The sequence below is a fragment of the Erpetoichthys calabaricus genome, chromosome 2 (genome assembly GCF_900747795.2).
Source record: "Erpetoichthys calabaricus chromosome 2, fErpCal1.3, whole genome shotgun sequence".
In the NCBI taxonomy this organism is placed as follows: Eukaryota; Metazoa; Chordata; class Cladistia; order Polypteriformes; family Polypteridae; genus Erpetoichthys; species Erpetoichthys calabaricus.
The window spans coordinates 146,440,420-146,460,812 of record NC_041395.2 but is presented as its reverse complement, the minus strand read 5'-3'; the positions used below and the strand labels follow the sequence as shown (position 1 = coordinate 146,460,812).

The 20,393-nt window shown below is 39.5% G+C and overlaps 1 protein-coding gene across 2 annotated transcripts in view; it reads right to left on the bottom strand.

The window, feature by feature from the left end:
• mccc1 (methylcrotonyl-CoA carboxylase subunit) overlaps positions 1–17,437 on the bottom strand; it is a 38,204-nt gene extending 20,767 nt beyond the window's left edge. The window contains exons 1-9 of one of the 2 annotated variants that reach the window (XM_028794606.2): positions 17,161–17,437; positions 16,660–16,703; positions 14,206–14,345; positions 13,583–13,678; positions 12,486–12,607; positions 8,646–8,793; positions 7,095–7,216; positions 1,967–2,078; positions 1,317–1,398 (exon numbers count right to left, since the gene is read on the bottom strand). In XM_028794606.2, coding sequence (XP_028650439.1) covers positions 1,317–1,398; positions 1,967–2,078; positions 7,095–7,216; positions 8,646–8,793; positions 12,486–12,607; positions 13,583–13,678; positions 14,206–14,345; positions 16,660–16,703; positions 17,161–17,219 — 925 coding nt within the window. In that variant the 5' untranslated portion in view covers positions 17,220–17,437. Of the gene's footprint in view, positions 1–1,316; positions 1,399–1,966; positions 2,079–7,094; positions 7,217–8,645; positions 8,794–12,485; positions 12,608–13,582; positions 13,679–14,205; positions 14,346–16,659; positions 16,704–17,073; positions 17,093–17,160 lie in introns of those variants that run through there. The other variant, XM_028794607.2, reaches the window with a different exon arrangement.
• Between the last annotated feature and the right edge of the window lie 2,956 nt (positions 17,438–20,393).

Genomic DNA, 20,393 nt, shown 5'->3' with positions numbered 1-20,393 from the left:
CGGAGCCAATCCCAGCCAACACAGGGCACAAGGCAGGGAACCAATCCCGGGCAGGGTGCCAACCCACCGCAGGACACACACAAACACACCCACACACCAAGCACACACTAGGGCCAATTTAGAATCGCCAATCCACCTAACCTGCATGTCTTGGGATTGTGGGAGGAAACCGGAGCGCCCGGAGGAAACCCACGCAGACACGGGGAGAACATGCAAACTCCACGCAGGGAGGACCCGGGAATCGAACCCAGGTCCCCAGGTCTCCCAACTGCGAGGCAGCAGCGCTACCCACTGCGCCACCGTGCCGCCCTTAACACATCTTGTTTCCAGAATTTTAAAAAAATTACACCAACATATACATTTCTTTTATTAAAACACTTAGAGCAACACTTGCAGTATTTTATAGATTATATTTAAGTGATGATCATTTATTTTCTACCTTTTCTAACTGAGCAGAAATCCCAGCCAACACTTTAAAAAGTTTTATATGCAGTTTTTCAGAAGGCTGCACTATAGAAAAATAAACTAAATCTATTCAGATAATCTCATTTCCATATAAACCTAAAATTAGTTTAAGTTAAGAAGTGTATATTTCAAATGTAAACGTTCAAAAACATTCCATACAAAAACAACACAGCAGATGTTTTTAAACTTATTATTCTGTAAACAAACAAATCTTAGATATTTAAATTAACAATTAATGTAGTAAACCTGTTGTTGGTCAATAGCAAACTTATGATCAAATATAAGTTGTCATCATATTATAAATACTGTAGGAGCATAAAAAATGTAACAATGAGCTATTTCACATCCCTATATCCCTGTATGTATAATTGAATTTTTATTTTAAACTGATAGTTTCCTTAAAAAGACCCATAGCCGGGCCATTGCTGCTTCTTGCACCAGCTTGCTCTTGCATGTAATGCCTTCTTTGAATTGTCATTAAAGAGCAGTTTGCTTTTCCCATGTTCACTGAAACATACTCTTAAGTATTTTTTGTTCCTAAATGCAGAGCAAAACCTTTAATTAAAAATGTACAGAAAATTAGTATTATGTATATAGTATTAGAAACAAATAACCTTTTAAATTGTTTATCCAATATTATCTAACTTTGTGCTGATGTGAAATTGACACTTCAGATGATAGAATTTTCCAATTTTCTAATCACTATCTATGGCAAAAATAAGGAGTATGCAGCCCATCCATGGCAAAGGAAAAATAGGATTAACACCAAATTTATCTAGGTTCTCAGATAGCATCAACCATAAAAACAGGCACTTCTAAACATACAAAACTAAACAAAAAGCAGTACTTACCAGCACCCACATATTTGACTGCTTTAGCAGCTCTTACAGCAGCCTCTCCTAGCCTCCGCCGCACTTCTGGTTTGATTCCAGGCTGGGAAGGTGGCAAAACGTACATGTGTCAAGATCTTATTTCTAAAGTAATTTGCATGGATTCTCTTGAATGGAAAAGGATCAATGCTAAAATAAAATGTATTTCTTGGAATAACAGTGGCATCCAGCAATAGGTTGTTTCTTTAAACCTTTTATTACTATATGCCTCCTTAAAGTAGTAGTCCTATGTAAAGCTTAAAGTTAATCCACTAATTGTGATGTGTGAATGCTGATCCACACTGGTACTGAAGATGTTCATCTTGTGTGTTATGAAAAATGCACTACTGTACATGTATGTGCTCTGCTTGGTAGCTAACATTACAGGGAGTGGAGAAAGGGAATTTAGAGGGCAAGCAACTACACATGCAGATAAGTTGCCATTAGTTTGTTGTACATGCATATGACCATTCTTCTGTGCTTTGCAGAACTGATTTACCTGAATAACCTGTACATGACAAAAAACATTTGCAACTGAGGATGCACAATTAGCTCCCATTTACCAATTGTCCAGATTTTGCCATTGGATTTGTATGCAAAAGTAAGAAAAAAACAAAACACAGAATCCTCACCCCTGGTGCTTCTTCAATGATTTTCTGATGCCTTCTTTGCACACTGCAGTCCCTCTCAAACAAGTACACTGCATTGCCATGTTGGTCTCCAAACACTTGCACTTCCACATGTCTACAAGATCAAAAACAGAGGAAGTTATTTCTGCTCACAAGCTAATAACTTAAGCCTAGGACTCTAGCATATGATTCAGCATGCAAACATAATGATCAAAAGTAATATTGGAAAAATTTAAATATCATTAAATTATGAGTAAAACAGCAATAACAGTATATACAGTACTCAAAGTGTGTACAATCTCCCAAAGTATTAATAACATCTGCCTCAAAAATCCAGAAAAAAGCACATATTTCAGTATGTTTGCACCAAGAAACAAACTTCTCCACTTGACTCCACTTTATCAATACACCCCCATAAGTGCAGAATTATCTGGGAATTTCTGCAAGTGACATGACCTGGTGTTATATTTATAGTCTGAGGTGTACAGAGTGAAGAGAAAAGGAGACAGGACTGTTCCTTGAAGGGCAGAGCAGGCTCTTTTTACTTAGGAGACTGCATTCATTTAATGTGGGAAATGACATCCTTCACATTTCTATAACTCTTGTGATATCCAGTGCGATTTTCTACGCTGAGGTGTCCTGGGCTGGTACCATTACTTCAAGAGAAGCCCACCGAATCAACAAACCAATTAAAAGGTCAAGCTAAGTTATAGGACACACTATGGACCCCCTGGAGGTCATAGCAAAGGAGAGAATTCAAACAAAACTGAGTGTCATTATGAACAATGCTGCACATCCTCTCTCTGACACACTAACACTGAGGTCTTTTAGCCAAGAAGAAGCTCTACTATCACTCCTTTATACCAACAGCAATACACTCGCATAATGCCTCACTGTGACTGTGACAGGCAAGTCAGAAGGTTTCTTTCTTCTGAATTTTCTTGCTTTACAGTCATTCTGGTGTGCGTTTAGACCAAAGTGTGTGTGTACAGTGGTGTGAAAAACTATTTGCCCCCTTCCTGATTTCTTATTCTTTTGCATGTTTGTCACACAAAATGTTTCTGATCATCAAACACATTTAACCATTAGTCAAATATAACACAAGTAAACACAAAATGCAGTTTGTAAATGGTGGTTTTTATTATTTAGGGAGAAAAAAAAATCCAAACCTACATGGCCCTGTGTGAAAAAGTAATTGCCCCCTGAACCTAATAACTGGTTGGGCCACCCTTAGCAGCAGTAACTGCAATCAAGCGTTTGCGATAACTTGCAATGAGTCTTTTACAGCGCTCTGGAGGAATTTTGGCCCACTCATCTTTGCAAAATTGTTGTAATTCAGCGTTATTTGAGGGTTTTCTAGCATGAGCCGCCTTTTTAAGGTCATGCCATAGCATCTCAATTGGATTCAGGTCAGGACTTTGACTAGGCCACTCCAAAGTCTTCATTTTGTTTTTCTTCAGCCATTCAGAGGTGGATTTGCTGGTGTGTTTTGGGTCATTGTCCTGTTGCAGCACCCAAGATCGCTTCAGCTTGAGTTGACGAACAGATGGCCGGACATTCTCCTTCAGGATTTTTTGGTAGACAGTAGAATTCATGGTTCCATCTATCACAGCAAGCCTTCCAGGTCCTGAAGCAGCAAAACAATCCCAGACCATCACACTACCACCACCATATTTTACTGTTGGTATGATGTTCTTTTTCTGAAATGCTGTGTTCCTTTTACGCCAGATGTAACGGGACATTTGCCTTCCAAAAAGTTCAACTTTTGTCTCATCAGTCCACAAGGAATTTTCCCAAAAGTCTTGGCAATCATTGAGATGTTTCTTAGCAAAATTGAGACAAGCCCTAATGTTCTTTTTGCTTAACAGTGGTTTGCGTCTTGGAAATCTGCCATGCAGGCCGTTTTTGCCCAGTCTCTTTCTTATGGTGGAGTCGTGAACACTGACCTTAATTGAGGCAAGTGAGGCCTGCAGTTCTTTAGACATTGTCCTGGGGTCTTTTGTGACCTCTCGGATGAGTCGTCTCTGCGCTCTTGGGGTAATTTTGGTCGGCCGGCCACTCCTGGGAAGGTTCACCACTGTTCCATGTTTTTGCCATTTGTGGATAATGGCTCTCACTGTGGTTCGCTGGAGTCCCAAAGCTTTAGAAATGGCTTTATAACCTTTACCAGACTGATAGATCTCAATTACTTCTGTTCTCATTTGTTCCTGAATTTCTTTGGATTGATGTCTAGCTTTTGAGGTGCTTTTGGTCTACTTCTCTGTGTCAGGCAGCTCCTATTTAAGTGATTTCTTGATTGAAACAGGTGTGGCAGTAATCAGGCCTGGGGGTGGCTACGGAAATTGAACTCAGGTGTGATACACCACAGTTAGGTTATTTTTTAACAAGGGGGCAATTACTTTTTCACACAGGGCCATGTAGGTTTGGATTTTTTTTCTCCCTAAATAATAAAAACCATCATTTAAAAACTGCATTTTGTGTTTACTTGTGTTATATTTGACTAATGGTTAAATGTGTTTGATGATCAGAAACATTTTGTGTGACAAACATGCAAAAGAATAAGAAATCAGGAAGGGGGCAAATAGTTTTTCACACCACTGTATATTTATTTACTTATTTATCTAAGTATTTAATATTTTTTCTGTAAAAAGCCAAATTTTGCCCTAGATATGAATAAAGTTATATTTATCTATGTGCCAAAACATAATACTGTATATCCCAGGATTGAGGTCACCGAGGTGGTCAAAAAACTCCTTGGTGGCAGGGCCCCGGGGGTGGATGAGATACGCCCGGAGTTCCTCAAGGCTCTGGATGTTGTAGGGCTGTCTTGGTTGACACGCCTCTGCAACATCGCATGGACATCAGGGACAGTGCCTCTGGATTGGCAGACCGGGGTGGTAGTCCCCCTCTTTAAGAAGGGGGATCGGAGGGTGTGTTCCAACTACAGAGGGATCACACTCCTCAGCCTCCCTGGAAAAGTCTATTCGGGGGTTCTGGAGAGGAGGGTCCGTCGGATAGTCGAGCCTCGGATTCAGGAGGAACAGTGTGGTTTTCGTCCTGGTCGCGGAACAGTGGACCAGCTCTATACCCTTAGCAGGGTCCTGGAGGTTGCATGGGAGTTTGCCCAACCAGTCTACATGTGTTTTGTGGACTTGGAAAAGGCATTTGACTGTGTCCCTCGGGGAATCCTGTGGGGGGTACTCCGAGAGTATGGGGTACCGGCCCCCCTGATAAGGGCTGTTCGGTCCCTGTACGATCAGTGCCAGAGCCTGGTCCGCATTGCCGGCAGTAAGTCGAACCCGTTTCCAGTGAGAGTTGGACTCCGCCAGGGCTGCCCTTTGTCACCGATTCTGTTCATAACTTTTATGGACAGAATTTCTAGGCGCAGCCAGGGCGTTGAGGGGGTCCGGTTTGGTGGGCTCAGGATTGGGTCACTGCTTTTTGCAGATGATGTTGTCCTGTTTGCTTCATCAGGCCGTGATCTTCAGCTCTCTCTGGATCGGTTCGCAGCCGAGTGTGAAGCGGCTGGGATGAGAATCAGCACCTCCAAATGTGAGACCATGGTCCTCAGCCAGAAAAGGGTGGAGTGCCCTCTCAGGGTTGGTAGCGAGATCCTGCCCCAAGTGGAGGAGTTCAAGTATCTCGGGGTCTTGTTCACGAGTGAGGGAAGAATGGAGTGTGAGATCGACAGGCGGATCGGTGCGGCATCCGCAGTAATGCGGGCTCTGCATCGGTCTGTCGTGGTGAAAAAGGAGCTGAGCCGCAAGGCTCAGCTCTCAATTTACCAGTCGATCTATGTTCCTACCCTCACCTATGGTCATGAACTATGGGTAGTGACCGAAAGAACGAGATCGCGAATACAAGCGGCTGAAATTAGTTTCCTCCGCAGGGTGTCTGGGCTTTCCCTTAAAGATAGGGTGAGAAGCTCAGTCATCCGGGAGGGGCTCAGAGTAGAGCCGCTGCTCCTCCGCATCGAGAGGAGTCAGATGAGGTGGCTCGGGCATCTGATCAGGATGCCTCCTGGACGCCTCCCTGGTGAGGTGTTCCGGGCACATCTAACCGGGAGGAGGCCCCGGGGAAGACCCAGGACACGTTGGAGGGACTATGTCTCTCGACTGGCCTGGGAACGCCTTGGGATTCTCCCGGAAGAGCTAGAAGAAGTGGCCGGGGAGAGGGAAGTCTGGGCATCTCTGCTCAAGCTGCTGCCCCCGCGACCCGACCTCGGATAAGCGGGAGACAATGGATGGATGGATGGACAGTTTCTTAAAGAAATCCTGGTATCTCTTGAATGAAAGTTAAAATAAACACCATGAATATAGACAAAGTAACACGGGTGTGACCCAAGAGCAAAAATGTAAATATCCACCAGGCAAAAAACCAAGACAATGCAGGGCGACTTTGGGACAAGTCTCTGGCAATCCTGAGTGGCCCAGCCAAAGCCCCATAGAACTTCTGCAGATAGACATGAAGATGGCAGTTTACAGATGCTTCCCATCCAATTTAACAGAGCTTGAGAGGATCCGTCAGGAAGAATGGGATAAAGTCCCCAAATACTGGTATGATAAGCTTGTAAAGATTTACCCAAGAAGACTCAAAGCTGTACTTGCTGCCAATCGGGGCACTACAAAGTACTAAGTGAAGAGTCCAAGTACTGTACTTATATGAATGAGATATGTCAGTTTTTTTATTTCTAATACATTTGCAAACCTTTCTGGAAAAACGTTTTCACTTTGTCATTATAAGTTATTGAGTGTTGATTGATGGGCAAAAATTGCATATGTATCCATGTAAAATTAAGTCTCCAAAATAATAAAATTTGAAGGAAGCGAATGAGTCTTAATACTTCCTGAACCACTGTATGGATTAGAGTGGACATCTACATTTGTAAAAAGGGGTCAGGAGCAATGCCACTCTTCAGCCTCCCTGGAAAAAAACAAAGTCAGGGTTCTTGTAGCCAAGACTCAGAACTTGTAAGGTATCATAAAAAATATAGCTGATGACTGACTGAATAGCTGTTTTTTTCATTTTTGCATAACAGTTTTTGTATTGATTACAAGCGCCTACAAATCTGAATTGAAATAAACAGATAAATAGTAAGCACAGGATAAAATAGCAGAAAAAAATAACATACCGTGGATTCTCTACAAACTTCTCCACCAGCATTGCATCATCATTAAAGGATTTACGAGCCTCTCTGCGAGCCGATTCCAACTGATCAAGAAAATCAGCTTCAGTTCGAGCTATTCTCATCCCCTAAAACAATATCATGACCCCTGTTGATAAAGTGTGCAGACAGTGTACAACACAAGAAATTGGCAGAGGTCTACATCATATGTGGAAAAACACAAATGCATTCTGTGACTGTAAAGTAATACTTGTTCAGATGTTTCTTCTTCAGTTTAACGCACATAAACCTCGAGATTCACAAAATGAATATTCACATTTTCATTCAATATAACACATCTTTCATTTAATACAGGCAATAACTTTGCTATTGAAGTTTGTTATTTGTCATATTACTATTCACTTGGGCCATTGTTTGCACTGTGAATAGATAAAAGCTCTGAAGTACAGATACCCTATAAGTAATTACCATTGCAAAGCAAAATTTTCCTATACTTTTATTTATATATTTTGGTATTACTTTCATTTAAGATAGCATTTTGAATAATTAATCCGTACAAGATTTTAAAATATATATTGTTTTACCATTTTCTGATCTTTATTAGCCCTTAATATTTTTGTTTTTTGTAAACTACGGATAACTCTTTTCTATTTCAGACTCCTTCATGTGGTCCAGTAATAAATTGCATGTTATGGAATACAGACAGGTCAACATGCAAAGTACCGCTGACATTTTTGTGCTGATGAACATTTCAGCTGCATCAGACTTTAATATAAGATGTTCACAAAAGTTAGTATTTTCCACAAATACCTTGTAACTGATTCCTATTTTCATAGTCATACACAAATACTGATACAGTACTCAAATGATGGCTATGTATGAGTGCCATTAGTGTCACACAGATGAAAGCTGCTGCTATGTAAGTTTGACAGTAAAGAATGTCACGCATGCATGCTTGGGGATCTTCCAAGGGGCTCAAGTAAGTCGAGTGATACCACTGCTGCGCAGAAGGGGGCACTGCCACTGTGTCCCTAGTTTCCTCTACAATGTGCCTAACTCCATCCCTTTCTGGGACCAGGACAATATAAATGGGGCACACAGAAAGCGAGGTTGTCTTTTGACCCACTTGAGAGAGACAGATGTAAATCTCACCTCATACATACTGGAAAGAGAACATGCGAGGAGCACAAATCATCTGGTTTGCTTTTAGTCCTACAGATGAAAACATTTTTTTTTTTATAGTTCTCATACATCAAAAACAACACTTTTCCTCACATTCACAAGTGTGAAGGCACAACTAAAGGTTCCTGAAAAGAGCATCATACTGCAAGTACTTATTTATTAGATAAATATCATACAAACCCATGAAACAATAAATGCCATTCAGCTTTGTCAGGACCATATTAACAGATGTTGGGTCGAGGTAGGTTTATTTTGCTTTTCAATACCTTCTACCCTCAGCTCAATGATCTTTTAGTCTGTTGGAATCACTTCTTGACAGGGAACCCTCTTTTTCTTTCCCTTTGATGTAAATTTTGTTCTACATATAATTTTTACCTTGCCACCCCCTCCACGGACAGCCTTGATCATCACTGGATAACCAATTCTCTTAGCTTCTTCCTTCAACTTCTGGTTAGATTGGTCATCTCCATGGTATCCTTCAATTATGGGAACACCAGCGGCAGCCATTATGTGCTTTGATGTGCTAACAAAAAGAAAGTGACAAAAATGTATAAAGTTCAAAAGATTTGAAAAAAGTTTGAACTAAAGTGGGAAGACAAAAAAGATCTACACCCTTTATAAAACACCCTGTACACAATAAAACCAGTATCACTATAATCTTTATATAGAGTTTTCTTTCACTGTTAGAAAAGAATATGTTTTGAAAATAGATGATACTAGTAAAAGATATTTTGAATTGCTACAAATTTTGGAACAAAACAATGCCTATGCCAGTGTTTCTCAGCCTTTTTTGCTGTTGTATCCCACTCTTTCCCATATCAGTGTGAAGGAGAGGTCCCACCGTGGTGAATTAAACCAAACTGCCAGAGTGGGGAGGGGGGAATGAAGATCATCTGAATGGCAACCCAATACAATAGGTCTTGATCCAGTGGTTGCAAAACACTGACCTTTGGTCTTCCCAAGTTAAAAATGGGGAATCTGTGCAAAATTTGGTAAAGCTAGGTTCAATGGTGTGGATTTGCATATTGGATAAACACACATTCAGGTTTATAAAGTAGAGAGAAACAAATCATCTTAAAAAGCTTTTATATAAATATCATGGTGGATTTAGTTAATGGATAGATGAATTAGCATGTTCTTTTCTTTGGTTATTTAAACAGTTTCATAAAACAATAAGACTGGAGTAATCATTCAAAAAAGGTTTTTCTATAAGGTAAACATTTTTAAATTACATAAGTCAGGTGTATCAAACTTGGATTCTGAATGACAGAGGTTGTTGTAGGTTTTCATTTCAGCCACTTTCTTAATTACCAACTGTTTACTGCTGCAAATTGAACATACTTCTTCTGCCTTAATTTTAACTGACTTGCTTTTCAAGATTTTCCAAACCCTTAAAAGTTTCTTTTAGACTTAACCAGAAACCAAACAATGACATGCAAAGAGAGTGACACAGCTCTTAAGATATAATTATTGTTGTCCAGAGAAAGTATACTATAAACTAGTTATTTTCTTGTCACTGTTCTTGTTCCACAAGGACAGTCTCCCATACCAACAAAAGAATACAATGAGTGGCATTATTCTATATGTAACACTTTCTATTGGTTCTGTAGGATTGTGGGGCAGAGAATCAACACTTCCCAGCCTTAAGAGTGGATAGCTCTGTTACAGGCTCTTTCTTCAAATGTACTTCTGCCAGCTGTTGTAGTACAGTTTTCAGGTGCTTAAAACTGCTAACCCTCTCAATTTTCTTGCCATTGAGGAAAGGTGGTGGTTGTAAGTCACCACTCCTTTTAAACATAGCTGTAGACATAACTTTTGACAAGACTGAGGTTACTTTTGGAATGAATAATCTGTCTCGTTTCTCTGCAGGAGTAAAAATATAGCCCACATGCCCTCATTTAAAATGTTACCACAAAATATCAGCTATCTTCCCAGTGTGTTCCATTTTTCCTTAACAAAGTCAGGTCCTGTGGTCTTGTTTGGCTCCATCAGTCTCAGTTCTTCACCACACCCTTGCTCATTGATACCTATGATATTTATGTTTCAAGATTCTGCTTCTAGTGAATTATTCCCTCTAAAACACTAAAATCAGGTTCTGCTTTTGCTACATCTATGAAATGCAAACAGTAGAGTGGATAAAGTGTTTTCCCTAAGTGCATGATTAAAAAAAAAAAAACAAAAAAAAAAAACAGCATCTCTTCTGCCAATTGTCAATGGGTTAAGATCCAACTTGATGTAAACTGATACTGAAAAACTTTCCACAGCGAAAATATGTAAAATATGAAATTCACAATCAACCCAACATGAAATATTGGCCCAAGTAGTCTTTGGTGCAAAAAATGTCTCTTCAAGACATGTAAAAACATTTATGTTCAGGAATGTTGAGAAGGAATCAGAAATGCTCACTTGTTAAAATGTGAGCAGACACTGGAAGGAAGGAACTGGATATCTACAGTATGTAAATTAATAATAAGAGGATAACCTGTACTGAAACATTTTTGAAGCAATCCACAATCAATGCACAGTAATTGCTGTCTCTGTAACAACTCATTAACCTGTCATTCAAGGGGGGCAAAAACAACACAAACTACTGCTTGACAGACTCCCTTGCCCGAAGTACAAAATAAAAACAAAAGTGGTAAACCAGCAGCACTTGTAGTGTAAGCACTTGTAATCCAGCTTGAATGCAGCTGTCATGAGGTGGTGCAGTACATATAGTAGATTCCGAAAGTATTCAGACCCCTTCACATTTTACTTTATTGTAGATTAAATTTTACATGGATAAATTTCTCATTTTTACTCATCAATGACAAAGTGAAAACAAGTTTTCAGAAAGGTTTTTAAAATGTATTAATAATTTTAAAAAAAGCTGAAATCTCTCATTTCATAGGTTTTCAGCCTGTTTGCTTTGCCACTCCAAACTGTGGTCGGGTGCATCCTGTTCACTTTAATTATCCTTGAGACGTGTCTACAACTGGATTAGAGCCCATCTCTGGCAAACTGAATTGATTGGACAGAGTGTAGAAAGGCTTACACCTGTGTATGTAGGGTCCCACAATGGATGTGAGGACAAAAAACAAGTCATGATGAAAGTCCACAGAACTCTCTGGAGACCTCTGCGATAAAATTAGCATAGACCAGGGTAAAGGTATAAAACAATTTCTAAAGCTCTGAGTGCTCTCCTTGGTGCACACTGGCCTCAATAATTGTTAAATGGAACAAGTCTGGAAGCACCAGGATTCTTCCTAGAACTGGCTGTCGAGCCAAACTGAGTAACCAGGCAAGAAGGGCCTTGGTCAGGGAGGTGACCAAGTATGTAATGGTCACTCTAATACAGCTTCAGAAGTCTTCTGCTGAGATTGGAAAACCTGTCGGAAGGATAATTATCTCAGCAGCACTCCATCAATTAGGCACTTATTGTACAATGACCAGCTTGCTTGGAGTTTGCCAAAATGCATTTAAAGGAACAATTCTCTGATCTGGTGAAACATAAATTGAGCTCTTTAGGTTTTGGTACTTCAAGTACTATGTCTGGCGAAGACCAGGCACTGCTCATCACCTGCTATCGTGAAGCTTGGCGGTAGCAGTATCAAGCTGTGGGGGTGCTTCTCAGCAGCAGCGGCAGGGAGACTGGTCAAATATAGAGAGATCCTTGAAGAAACCCTGCTCCAGAGTGCACGTGACCTCAGACTGGGGCAAATGTTCACCTTTCAGCACAACAATGACCTAAAACATATGACCAAAACAATGCTGGGGTGAAGACACCTGAAGATGGCAGCTTAGAGATGCTTCCCATCAAATCTAATGAATCCAATAATAATAAATGAATGAACTGCCAAAATCCAGGTGAGCAAAGCTTTAAGAAACTTGCCCAAGAAGGCTTAAAGCTGTAATTACTGCCAAAGGGGCATCTACAAAGTACTGAATTAAGTGTATGACTACTTATATAAATGAGTGATTTCAGTTTTAGCTTGTAAACCTTTCTGTAAACTTGTTTTCACTTTATCATTATGGCTTACTGAGTGTAGATCGATGGGATAAAATGGCACGATTATCCATTAACAATTAAATCTATAACATAATAGAGTGTGCACAAAATAAACAGTCTGAATACTTTCTGAACCCACCATATTTGGGCCAATCAAATACAGTTGCATTTGAACTTTCTAATGTGATGCAAATTAGAATTAGGAAAATAACCAATTTGGTTGCTACCTTTTAATACCCATATCTCGAATAGCAGAAGATGGAGGCCCAATGAAAATTATTCCTTCCTGTTTGCACAACTCAGCAAACTCTGTGTTTTCCGAAAGAAATCCATAGCCTGGATGTATAGCCTAAAAAAACAAAAAATATTTTCACATGGTCTAAACACTGAATACCGTATCAAAATCTTGTTTTCTAATCAACTTCCTTTTATATTCTACAATACAAACATAATAAACAACAAGAACATTTATTTCTAGAGGACAATTTCATACAAATGACACAGCTCAAAGTGCTTTACAATATGTGAAGGATGTAGTTAGATACAAAGAAATTAAAAGTAGATAGAAAAAATAATGCCTAAATAGTATACAAAAACAAATAATGTACACTTACATAAGAAAGATCTATACTGTAATTAAGAGAACAGAGTCCTTAAATATAGAATTGTTTAAGTCTCTAAAAGACGCATTAATAACTAATAATAGCTAATACACACTATTCAAAAGTACTTTGCATAAACAGAACTATGATTTATTTTAACAGTATTAAAATGAATTAAAAATATGTAAGAATCTACAAATAAAGAGGAACAGAAAATCTTCACTGTACAAAATACCTTTAGCACCTTTAAATGATCAGCAGCAGGCTAAACAACTTAATACCAATCTACAAACAAACATTGTTCTTTTAAATTAAAAAAATTCTAGCAAGATGAATTACTTGCGCAGAATAATACAGGGTTAATTGATGGGATTTTAATTTGCTAAATTTCAATATTCATGTTCAAATGCTGTGCCACTGGGAGCCTGGAAATTAAGGGGCAAATTATAAACATCACTAAAGGGGAAAACAGCATGTTAAGACTGACTAGCATCCTGACACAACAAAAAGCACACGAGGTAAAATGCAAAATATAGCAACATTCAAATTTATTTGAATATTCCTATGCTAACATTTGGATTAGGGAACAACAATGTGTTAATTGTGGATGCCAAGGTAATACAAGTACAGTGTAAAAGCTATTTATTTACAAAGGGATCTCCAGTTCAGAAATATGTAACTACAACAATTAATTACTGTATGGTATATTTCTTTGTCTTTACCTGTGCTGTTGATTTTTTGGCAATCGCCATGATTTTTTTCATTGATAGATAGCTCTGTTGGGAAGCAGCAGGTCCAATATGATAGGCCTCATCTGCCTAGTAAATTTACAGAAAATAAATTTATTTTGGACACAAATGCTGGTAGTAGCTGAAGTAGTGGCAGAGCTCTCCTTTTGCAGCACACTTAGTTTATTTTTATTGCTTTTTTAAACTTAATAGGAAAAATACAGGGAAATATTCAAAGTTTATTTTAACATAATTTTTTTAAAACAACACTGCCTGTTTACCCGAAAAGAAATCTCTGAGGTCACTGAACTCAACATTAAACAGTCACAAGAATTAAACCTGGTCAGTCAACAAACTTCATTTGTATGAACTGAAAGTCAACTTTTCGGTCATCAGATCTGTGGATCTTTTTATACTTGTTTTTCTTTTTTTTCAATAAAAAAAAACAAAAAAAAAACAAAATGAGTTTTCTATGCAAATAAAAAAAACGGCAAAAATTTAGTTTGCGAATTTCTTTACGTTGATCAGTCTTATAAATTTTTTATGCAACATTTAAATGTATTATAACATCCACAATACTTCTTGCAGAGACAAAGACCAGCCCAGCTGGATCTTACCAATGCCACATGCATTGAGTGTTTATCCGCTTCACTATAAACAGCAACCGATCTTACACCCATCTTCTTAGCTGTTCGCATTACCCGACATGCTATCTCTCCACGGTTTGCAATAAGTACTTTTTCGATTCTTCTGCCGCCTTTAAAAAAAATAAAAATTAAATAACAATTTTAAAGAATAAATCACTAACAATGTAAAATAAGCTATTCTACACAAATTACTTTTACACTTGCAAATTCCTGAAAATGTCTTTCATGTACTTCACTTGAAAAATAAGTTTCACATCATAAAAAAATTACTTACAGACATTTTAAAGTAAAAAAACAATTTACCTGTACAGTGACATGCAAAGGTGTGAGCACCCCTGGTCAAAATTTCTATTACCGTGAATAGCTAGATGAGCAGAAGATGAACTGATCTCCAAAAGGATGAAACATTCTTTTCATTAGTTTAAGCACAATTAGTGTATTGTTTTTGTTTTGTACAATTGTAGAGTGGGAAAAAGGAAAAGAGGGCGACACAGTGGCACAGTGGGTATAGCACTGCTGCCTCGCAGTTAGGAGACTCGGGTTTGCTTCCTGGGTCCTCCCTGCGTGAAGTTTGCATGTTCACCCCATGTCTGCATGGGTTTCCTCCAGGTACTCTGGTTTCCTCCCACAGTCCAAAGACATGCAGGTTAGGTGCATTGGCGATTCTGTGTGCTTGGTGGGTGTGTGTGCGCGCGCCCTGAGGTGGGCTGGCGCCCTGCCCAGGGTTTGTTTCTTCCCTTGCGCCCTGTGTTGGCTGGGATTGGCTCCAGCAGACCCCCGTGACCCTGTAGTTGGGATATAGCGGGTTGGATAATGGATGGATGAAAAAGGAAAAGAGCACCATAAAAGGTGTGGGCACACCAAGAGATCTGAGGTCTCAGATAACCATTACCAAATTCTCAGACCTTAATTAGCTCATTAAGGTTATGGTTTGTTCATAATCATCGTTAGAAAATGTTGGGTGGTGCAAATTTCAAAGCTGTATAAATATTCTGACTCCACAAACTGTTTCCCAGTAAACAGCAGTATTGGGCTTCTCTAAGCAGCTACCTAGCACTCCAAGAAAAGAAAAGAAAAGAACTGATTCCCACAAAGCAGGAGAAGGTGACAAGAAGATAGCAAAGCGTTTCAAGTAGCCGTTTCCACAGTTCGTAATGTAACTAAGAAATGACAGTTAACAGGAATGGTGTAGATCAAATTGAGGTCTGAAAGACCACGAAAACATTCAGAGAGAACCGCTTGTAGGACTGTTAGGAAGTTAAATTTAAACCCCCACCTGACTGCAAAAGGCCTTCATAAGATTTAGCCTAGTCTGGAGTGGTGATGCAGTGTTCTACTGTGCAGTGACACCTGAACAAATATGACCTTCATGGAAATGTCATCAGAATAAAATCTTCCCTGCATCCTGACCACAAAATTCAGTGTCAAAAGTTTGCAAATGAACATCTCAACAAGCGTGATGCATTCTGGAAACGAGTCCTGTGGACTGATGAAGTCAAAATTCAACATATTTTGCCACAGTGTGCCAAGGTATGTTTGGAGAAAAAAGGGTGCCTATTTCCATGAAAAAAACACCTCTCCAACTATTAAGCATGGGAATGGATCAATTAGTCATTGGGCTTGTGCTGCAGTAAGTGGCTTGGACAACATTTCACTAGTAGAGGGAAGAAAGGATTCAATTAAATACCTGCAAATTCTACACTGTCCGTAAAAAATCTGAAGAGGAAAAGAGGACTGCTTCCACAACAGGATAGTGATCAGAAACACATCTCAAGTTCCACAATTGGGCTACCTCAAGAGGTACAAGCTGAATGTTTTGGAATGGCTCTCATCATTGAAAATCTGTATATTGACCTCAAAAGAACAGAGCATGCAAGACGACCAACAGGACTAGAAGCGAATGGGCAAGGATCCCCCACATAAGTAACTGAAAGACTATTAGCTAGGTAAAAAGCATTTACAAGCTGAGATACTTGCCAAGGGGGTTGTTACTAAGTACTGCCTATGCCAGGTGATTGGTGCCCAGTTTTGCTTTGGGCCCTTTTTGTTACTTTGAAACTGTAAATGATGAAAATAAAAAAGTAACTTTGCTTAAAATATTAAATAAATATAACTTTATGCCTCTTGGAAATCAGGAAATCTTTTACTTGCATTGCTAGCTTCACAAGTAGCAGAAATTTTGACTAGAGGTGCCCATCCTTTTGCATACCACTGTCAGCATATCACTTAAGAGTTGCCACCAACTCAGTCTATGAGTTCTTATGGATTAAACGCAATATAAAGGAATTTATCAGGTTCAGTCACAGAAGAAAACTATGATACACTTAAAATAGGATTTTGTGTAATACGTCATTTCATTTTGTAACTAAATGTGTTGTAATTTAAGGCTGCAACGGGTTAATTTCTTCATTCATATAGCCTTACCCACAGAGGAAAATCTCACTGGAGTTTTGGTCCATATTCTTTTCCTGAAAGTGAGAGAGAGACAGAAACATTGATTCACTTAACCTTAAACGAGTCCTGTAGCACTTTAGTTGCATTTAAAATGAGACCAACCAGATCAGAGAAATAATCTCTCAAGAATTAAAATCTTGACACCTGGAAAACAACGCACTCGCCAACAATTAGTTAATGTATTATTACCTTAATACATAAGTGTATGTAATGTGCATATACATTACTAATATCTGAAACGTATATATCGTTCTAAAAAATCACCAGTGATCAAGTCGCATCTATTGACATTCTGAGTGCACATAAAGCTTCCAAGGTTAAAAATCAAACAGCAGATGTTTTGTTACACTGTCAGAACGCCGCGTTTTAAAATCACAAGCTCACATCAAGTGAAGCAGACGAACAGACATTTCACGTCTTAACACTGTAGTGGTCTCGCTTGAATACGGACAACATGCATATCTTACTTACAGCTGTAGAGTTGCGCTTGGGCTCTGGTAGCCCCATAACTTCAGCAGCATAGTGGCCATGTTTAACTTCCAACCTATTCTGCACTAAAGATCCAAAGCAGAGAGAGTAACATTCGCGACAGACGCCCTTCTATCGCTCTCCTTTTCAATGTGGAAATCACAAACAATTGCAATTAAAGAAACATTTCAAATGACAACTTTTTTTTCCTTCGTTTTGTCCGCTTAATGCTATTTTTAATGTACTGGGAAGTTTGTCCCTCTGCCCGACCCGTAGGTGGCCGTATGCACGATAAGCCAATGAAATTGCAAAAACTGAGAGGGCAGGAAACCGTTTAACCAATTACTGCAAAATACTTTAAAGACACAAACTCCGAACTCCCGGTATTACTGTTGCCCTTTTATTTGCTCGTTGTCAATGCTGGCGAATTATTGTAGAGATTTTTGTTTGCAAATTCAACCCCCTTTCTTCATGTAGTCATCTGTCGCGGATGCTCCGGCTTTCCTCACATCACAGAGATTTGCACGTTAACTTTATTGATGACCCTGAACGGGCCAGTGGGTGACAGTTTGGGCGCGTGTGAACCGTGCATTGTCCTAGCAGGCTCCGCGGTTTTGGGAATTTTTGTAATACTTGGTGGTGTCCAGACTTCAAGTGAGTTTAAGAGTGCATGTTAAAAAATTAACGGTAACGTGCCACGTTTTAGCCTAGCATTTATATCATATAATAAGAGGAGCATCTGATAATTTCGGTGCACGTATAAGGGAGTAACATAGACATTTAAAATAATTGTGATTAAAAAATAAATTATTTGTAACAAAAATTGGGGGTGGCGCAGTGGTAGCGCTGCTGCCTCGCAGTAAGGAGACCTGGGTTCGTTTCCTGGGTCCTCCCTGCGTGGAGTTTGCAGGTTCTCTCCTTGTCTGCGTGGGTTTCCTCCCACGGTATCCTCCTATAGTCCAAAGGTGCATTGGCGGTCCTAATATTGTCCCTGCGGTGGGCTGGCGCCCTGCCCGGGGTTTGTTACCTGCCTTGCGCCTTGTGTTGGCTGGGATTGGCTCCGGCAGACCCCCATGACCCTGTAGGGTTGGACGATGACTGACTGATGATTTAGCTTTGTATCACAGGAATTGGCCAAAATTAGGGTTTTAGCTTGGCCAGTCCAGGACACAGGCACTTGAATTTCCTAAGCCATACTTTATTGGACTTACCTAAATGTCTGGGATCATTGTCTTGTTGAAAAATTCATTCATACTGTGGCCAGCTTGATTTTTGAACTTCTGGCAAATTAAATTCTTCTCAAGAATTCCATTTCCTCAATGAAATCTTGCTGCCCAGAGCCAAAGTAATAAAAACAGCTCCATGCTAGAAACTGTAGATAGGCTGTGTTAGGCTGTGTTAGCTCCTTGCCCAACATGGGCCTGCTTGTGGTTCTTAAATATTTCAATTTTCATGCTTCCAGAACCAGGTGGTCTCTGTCAAGCCTCAGATGAACTGTTTTGCTGTTTGTTGACAAAAGATTTTCAAAGATCTGTGTTTTCACCCATTCACAGTGAAATGCTATGTTCTCAGAAATATATGGCTCTGGAAAGTTTTTTTAAAAAGTCACTGTTTTCAGGGGATAAAAATGCCTGGGTAAGGTGGACAAAAAGCCATAATGGAGATATATGTCTGCTTTTTAAATGAAAACCTAGTAGTGTGGCGGTAGCCCTAAGGAGGAGTGACTATATAGAACTGTGGCATAACAATAAAAAACTTATCAATTCATTTTCTTCTTTATGATGCTTACTTCATACCTGTTTGTTGAGTCTGCAATGTCAGACATCCCCCACTTGCATACCCTGCTGATGACAGTATTGTCTTTACAGGCAGTGGCTCAGTCTCTGCTAGTGCCTGTCTGAACAGTCACAGGACTGCATTTCAACCATTATTTTCCACCCTGCATCTTTGAACATCACTCTGTTCAAACACATTTATGATATTCAGGTTAGGTTAATGGGCAATTCTAACTCACTCAGTGCTGTCAGGGTCTCAATGTTCACTGTGTTACATTTAAAATCATCATCTTTTTAGTTGTAGCTTATTATTATTACTATAAAGCAAGAAAATACGAACACATAACTCCAGTTCTTAAATCCTTACACTGGCTCCCGGTTAAGTTTAGGGCAGATTTCAAAATCCTTCTTTTAACATATAAAGCATTAAATGGTCGAGGTCCGGCTTACTTGTCTGAACTTATCATGACTTACAAACCAGAGCGCACATTAAGATCTCAAGATGCCAGTCTGCTTATGATTCCAAGGATTAATAAAATAACAGTGGGAGGTCGAGCTTTTAGTTACAGGGCCCCTAAACTGTGGAATGGTCTGCCTGCTACTATAAGAGATGCCCCTTCGGTCTCAGCTTTTAAATCCCGGCTGAAGACTCACTACTTCAGTTTAGCATATCCTGACTAGAGCTGCTGATTAACTGTACAGACTGCATCTCTGTTGTTAGTCATTAGCACTTAAACATAAGTAACATGATAGTTACAATTATATACTAACCCTCACTTATTCTGTTTTTCTTCTCGGTACTCAAATGTGGCACTTGGTGCCCACCTGCCAAGTTGTTTTGCCTGCCTAAGGAAAAGTCATCCCAGATGGAGGATTGCAGGAATCGTGGGAGAGAGGGGTCCTTTCATCGGATTGGCTGGCCCAGCACTGTTTCAGCTGTGGAATGGCCAAATGGGGGAGGCAGCTTGAAGGATGAGGTCTCCAGGACTCTATACAAATCCAAATCTTATTATGGGATATATCATCTACCGTTAAATTCTGCTCTGTACTTCTAAAATTTATATTTTTTATTTCTTACTATATTGAGAAATTGTTCTGTTCTGTGTACTGTACTGTATTGTATTGTATTGACCCCCTTCTTTTGACACCCACTGCACGCCCAATCTACCCGGAAAGGGGTCTCTCTTTGAACTGCCTTTCCCAAGGTTTCTTCCATTTTTCCCTACTAGGTTTTTTTTGGGAGTTTTTCCTTGTCTTCTTAGAGAGTCAAGGCTGGGGGGCTGTCAAGAGGCAGGGCCTGTTAAAGCCCATTGCAGCACTTCCTGTGTGATTTTGGGCTATACAAAAATAAACTGTATTGTATTGTATTGTTATTTAATTAATGAATAGAACCTGAGGTAGAACTACTGCTTCTTCTTTTTCATGTCCTCATAGGACTTTTTTTTGGGTACATTAGGATAG